The 6,563-nt window shown below is 29.5% G+C and overlaps 1 protein-coding gene across 1 annotated transcript; it reads left to right on the forward strand.

Moving 5' to 3' along the window:
- The first annotated feature begins 924 nt into the window (after positions 1-924).
- Positions 925-5,828, forward strand: LOC149057101 (uncharacterized). Its single transcript, XM_089223289.1, has 2 exons — positions 925-967; positions 5,557-5,828. The coding sequence occupies exons 1-2, from the start codon at positions 925-927 to the stop codon at positions 5,826-5,828; spliced, it is 315 nt and encodes a 104-aa protein (XP_089079415.1).
- The last annotated feature ends 735 nt before the right edge of the window (positions 5,829-6,563 follow it).

Genomic DNA, 6,563 nt, shown 5'->3' on the forward strand with positions numbered 1-6,563 from the left:
TAACACAATTCGAGAGTGGCATAATTTTACTAATAACTACATATATTTCACCGGATATTTCAAGAGTAAATTTCTCAAAGTAATTTTATTGTTTCACGCAATTATTGTAGTTCTCTTTCTTGCTGTGAGTATTTCAGGACCTGATGGTTTTTGCAGAAGAACATCGGAAACGAGTTTAGACAATATTACAAATCTATCAAGCATATAAAAAGTGCTGTTCCACCTTGTCATCACATTTATACTTCGCGCACTTTAAGATCATGGCCATTTATCCGTCTAAAACCAGTTTTTTCCTATATATGGTCAAGATTTTAACTTGTGCGAAGTATAGTAAACGTTGATGAACATTCCTTTTTTCCTGAAAAATACAATTAATTTATTATTTAATCAAACTACAAATTTGTACATAAATTATAAATATAATATTATTTTGTTTTCATTTAAATAGCAGTTTATGTAAAAAAAAATCAGATTCATTTTACCTTCATTTATTTGCAATTTTCTTAGTTCATCAGAAGCTAATGTACTCCATTTAAAGTACTAAACTACCTCTCTGACTTTGACTCTAATTCACCAAGGTTTTTATCCCAGGTGGCTTCATCACCCAATTGGGTAGTAATTGCTCTTAGTAGTGTAGAATTAACAGTGAAGTGTATTGAAGTTGGCATTATTGATTAACCTCAATATCAAAATTGTACTATACAATATATTAATTAAATAGAACACGTTTTTATTGAATGCAATTGTGTCGCCGTAACATTTATTATTGTTTTTTTGTGATGTAGAAAATTAAAATAAAGATAATGTTAAAAAGTCTCGTGCATTATTTCTCATCCTACGTTTTAGAGACGTTATAAATTGGCGACAAGGTTATTCGAATACGTTTATTTTTACTGATTGTTCAGTATATTGCGAACAGTAAGGATGAATACAGTGAACGACTCTCAAGGAGCAACAACAAACCAAGGTGAATCAAACGTTCTAAATAATCTTCAAAAGGGTTCTTTTATTGGATAAATGAGCCAAATCACTGAGTTTAGACTGGAAGAAGATAATTTTGATGCGTGGACGGAAAGGTTTGAGCTGTATATTTTGTTAAATGAAATTAATAAGCATAAAAAGAAATTAATGTTTTAGATTCTGAACGAAGTGATGAATGTATTGATTTTACAATGATGTGTGTTTTTTTTTTGTGTCTGTGTACAGCATAACTAGTCGAAATAATGATTCGATTTCAAACTTTGGGGGTGGTTTCCAATGTAAAAGTGAAGATCCTTGGTGCATTAAGAGGTCAAAAGTAAACATTTTCCAACAGTTTTCAAAAAAATCGAGAAAAACAAAAAAAAAATGACAGAAAAACGGGAATTTTTACGCAAAACCAGTTTTCGACCAAATCGGTTTTTTTTATATGGTTGTAATTCAAAAACTAATCACTGTAAATACTTGAAATTTTCACCAAATGTTAATGTTAGTTATTTCTATATACAGATTAATTTTCAAAAATTTTCGATTTTTTTAAGAATTTTTTTTTGAAGTGTCGGTAAAAAAATGTTGGACGACCAAAAAACTTGAAAATTTAATACACGGTTCCTTACGAGTTGTTCTAAAAAAAAAAAGTTGCTAAAAAAAATTAAAAATCGTAAGTCACAATTTTTTTTAATAAGCGTTTACAGTTCAAAATTTTACGAAATCTGTCGAAAACGCGAAAATTTGCAAGTAATTTTGAAGTTGAAAAATCATAAAAATTTTTTCATTTATAACTAAGGATTAAAAATACAAAACTAAGTTTTCCTTCAAGTAGCTATAGAGAACACTCGAAGCATCATTATAGGGAAAATTTTAAGTGCGTTTGAATTTTAAATTTTTACGAAATAACATAACGATAAGTCGATAACGATTTATCCGCAAACGATTTTAAACATTTGTTATTATTCAAAAAGTATAAGTCATAGATACTTGAAAAATTTTACCAGTTATTTAGATTGACATTTTCTTTACATGATTTAATTTTCAAAATATTTTGACTTTTTTTGAGGTATTTATAAACAGTGTTAGGAACAGATAACAAAAAAATCATCTGGATAAAGATAAAGATAACAACACTAAATTTTATCTAAGATACAGATAATAGATAAAAATATTTTATCCAGATAAATAACAGATAATTATAGAAATTAAAATTAAAACAACTAATTTAAAAAAACATATATAATGTCATGTAAGTACATGCCTATAATAATATGTTTATTTTCGACTTAACTTATTATATCATGATGTGTATCACCAAACATTAACTTCAACACATATAATTATATAAGGAACCAATAAGATCCAAGGGACTCTAGGGAGTAACAAAGTATAAATAAAAATTTGGGAAGTCACCCTGCTGAAGAAGTTGTCGAGTGGACCAAAAACAAAATTCACATAGTTAATAATATTTTTGGTACAGATTTATCTAATTTTCACTAAAAAATTTATCTAGATAAGTCAAATATTTATCTAAAATAAATACTTAGATAACTTATATTTATTTATCTAGATAAGATAAAAGATAAAATAATTATTACCTGGATAATTTATCTAGATAAGTCCTAACACTGTTTATAAACAACTGAAATTTTCAATTTTTCTGAAAATATTTTTTTTAAAGTGTCGATAAAATTTTTATGACCTATCAAAATACTTAAAAATTTAATTCAAAGTTCCTCATAAGTTATTCTTATAGTGATTAAAAAATTATAAAAATACATAGGCACGATCTTTTTTTATTAGGATTTGAATTTCAAATATTGACTTAATACGTAAAAATTAAGGAAATTTTCAAATTATCTTAGATCGAAATTCATAAAAGTTTTTCTTTTTAATTCTAAGATTTGAGAATTTAATACAAGGCTCATAATAAATTTTAACAATAGCAGTTGAAAAATACAATAAATGTATCGCCACAATTTATCCTCAAACCAGGTATTCGTATATATAAGGTATTATGAATAAATTATGATAACTACATGATAACTTCACTAATTGATTAACCTTGCCATATGCAAAATGCGTCTTAATTGAAAAATAAAATATTTGTTTTAAAGTAGAATATATGATAATATTTAAATATAATATATCCTAGACTCACAAGTCATCTCCGTTCAGAATCGTTTTTCGTATACAATGATACCTATCATTGCATTCAAATTTAATCCCATCCATTACAGTAACCTACAGTACAGCAGAGCGACATCCACGACTTACCCGCTTTTTAACATTTCTGGGCAATAAAGGTCATTCAGATGTGAAAAACAGATGAGAGATTTGTGTACCCCAAAGAAAACGGTAGATAAAAGTTGTGATGAATTAAAATTATTACTATTGAATTATATTCATCCTAAACCAAATACGATTACTAAGCAGTATAAATTCAAAGAACGCAGTCATCCGATATGGGAATCAGGGTCATACCAAACCTGATTGTAAGCATAAAATGTTAACATCCTTAAATTGTAAAAAAGTGGGTCCTATAAAGAAGGTATGTAAAGCCAAAATGAAAATAAATCATATAGACCCAGCGTAATTGTTCGCACTAAGACAACTCGTGCGAATTAATTTATTATTATTATACTGTAGGGTTGCCAGATTTTAAAAATACAAAACCGGGACATCATATTATAGAATAACCTTTTTTTGCGTATAATTTGTTTATTATTATGTTCAATTGTAATTGTTGAGCTATCATAGTTTAATACTAGAAGCTAATATAAAAATAGTAAAAACTTTTTTTTTGTATAATTAATGTATAATTAATAATATCCCATACTTTAATTGAAAAATGTATTAACCAATATAATTTTTTGCATAAACTACATTTACTGCATTTACATTTATTAATTGTTAGTAATAACCTATTGTTCATACTTTTCGGTTGAATGAATTGTTTTCAATACAGCTGTATTACTTTTAATTTTTAAATAAAATTCATTACAAGTTAAACCCAAATTCTATGTATAATATTATTCTATGTTTTATTATTAAACAAAATAATATTAAAGTTATTTTCTCTTGTCTGCCATAAGCCGGGACAAAATTAATTACCGGTCGGGACACCGGGACATGCTGTAAAAACTAAAAACCCGAGACTGTTCCGGTCAAACCGGGATGAATGGCAAGCCTATTATACTGCGATATACCAAATCAGCGGGCTATCGCGATATGCTAATGACCACGACGCCGGCAATCTCCTTATTATCTCCCGTTTCTGAATTAATTTATTACTATTATTATTGTTATTATTATAGTATTACTATTATCTTTGATTATCGTGTTGGTTAATCATCTGTTCTTATATCTCTATATGTATATTGTTATTATTTTATTAGATATTATTGTTATTCGGCCAACGCCCTTATTATTAATATTGTTATATTTTTTCACTTAAACTTTTCGTCATCTTTATCGTTTTTTGGTGGCTGCTGTTGCTATTATTCATCTGTTCGTTCTATATCTGTCTTATGATATCGGCTCGTAGTGTTCCACTCGAACTCTGGAACATTTCCACTCGAGTTTCGTCGTTATTTCAATAAACCTTTTTTTGACATTATGTCAACTTAAATTCGGTGTTGTGATTTACCTAACAATTCCGGTAGTCGAGGACATTGAGTCATTTTGTCAGTGTTCGACGATAACCATTCGCCACATTGGGTGCCGAACCTTGTCTTTGATCAACACCACAACACCATACACGCTGTGTACCGTGGACTTCAATTCTTTGCCCAAGATCCGGAATGGTGCCAGAATAGTAGCGTAAGTCCGCCAGCAACATATCGTGCGTTGTGTGAGTGGCCGCCCAGGTCGTCGAGTTGAATTGCGCACCGGATTGGACCTTCACCTGCCTTAGTTTTAATTAGAATTTAAGTCCACCCTATTATTATATTATCTCTCTGTGGCCATTGCACCAGATCGAACCAACCACAGGGAATCCGACTCAACAATTAACCCGTATCATCCTTTTTCCCATGTAAAGTCTCCGTTTCTTCGTTCAAGCGTACTCCTCAATCTTTCGTTCTCGTCGTCGTGTGTGAAGTTGCCTATCGTGCCCCGTCATTTAAGTGTGGCCTATGAGCTGCCTACCCCAATCAAGTTCAGGCGTCGATACTCAATTATTATTCTTAATGGTCAATAATTCTCGGTATTGACCATCCGAGTGGTCTTTCGATTATTTTCTCGCGTTAACGCTTACAGTAATGATATTTTAGATTTAAATTGTTTATACAATTTAGACACAGTTGAAATGAACTTTGTTAAACTTAATACTGTTGATATCATGGTTTATGAAAAAAATAATGATTTTCAAATAAACACAGGGTCTGGTATATCAGCAATATCTTTTAACGATTTTAAATATTTAAAGATAGCTGAAATTAAAGATATTAATAATTCTGATGTAAGTTTAAAAGCATATAATAACTCTGTTATCATTCCTCTGGGCTATTTTATAGTTAATGTTAAGGTTAAAAATTGTAAGAAATTAAAACTATGTTATTGAAAATGGTGGTCTTCTTATAATAGGAAGAGATTGGCTTGGGGAGTTCGAAATTTTTTCATCTAAATTTGACATTAATTCATTAAATTGTGAAGATATTAGTAAGTTGTTTCCTTCAGTATTTAAGGATTCCTTGGGGTGTTTTAAACTGAAGCAATTTGAATTGTATTTGAAAGATGAATTTGTTCCTATTTTTTGTAAACCAAGAGTATTACCTTTCACTCTCAAGGATAAAGTTAGTAACGATCTGGATAGATTGGTGAAAGAAGATATATTGGTGGCAGTTGAAACGTCCTAGTGGGAAACTCGGATAGTGCCAGTTATTAAACCAGATGGGTCGATCAGACTTAGTGGAGATTATAAAGTGACACTTAATAAATTTTTAAAAATAGAGAGATACCCAATTCCAAGAGTAAATGATTTAATTAGTATATTTCAAGGAGCTAAATTATTCTGTACCTTAGATTTATCTCAATTTTACCAACAGTTACCTTTAAGTATTAATAGTCAAAAACTCAGTACCATTTCTACACATAAGAGATAATTTATGTATAAGCGATTACCTTATGGAGTAGCTTCTGCTCCTGGGATCTTACATAGGGAAATGGAAAGTATGTTGAGTGGTATTGAAGGAGTTGGTTGTTTTTTTGATAATATTGTTATTTCAGGAATTGTCAAGTCAGAAGTTAATGATAGGTTACATAAGGTTTTGAGAAAATTGGATTCTGTGTGGTTGACAGTGCGCAAGGAGAAATGTGAATATTATAAGACTAAAATTACTTTTATAGGTTATTCTATTGATGAGAAAGGACTTCATATTCTTACGGATAGAATCAAAGCGATTTCTGAGGTAGCTACTCCAATGAATATTCATAAATTGTTTAGTTTTGCTTACCTTAGTGAGCACGAGTTTTTTAATTTATTTATTATAAAATGTTTTGGAATATTGCATGCTATTACTAGTTTGTTTACATGTTATATAATGGCATTTATAATTAGTAATGTTTGTGTATTACCTTTAGTGACTAGTGCA

This window comes from Diuraphis noxia, unplaced genomic scaffold (genome assembly GCF_037042655.1).
Source record: "Diuraphis noxia isolate RWA-SAM2 unplaced genomic scaffold, SU_Dnox_SAM2 contig0003, whole genome shotgun sequence".
Classification (NCBI taxonomy): domain Eukaryota; kingdom Metazoa; phylum Arthropoda; class Insecta; order Hemiptera; family Aphididae; genus Diuraphis; species Diuraphis noxia.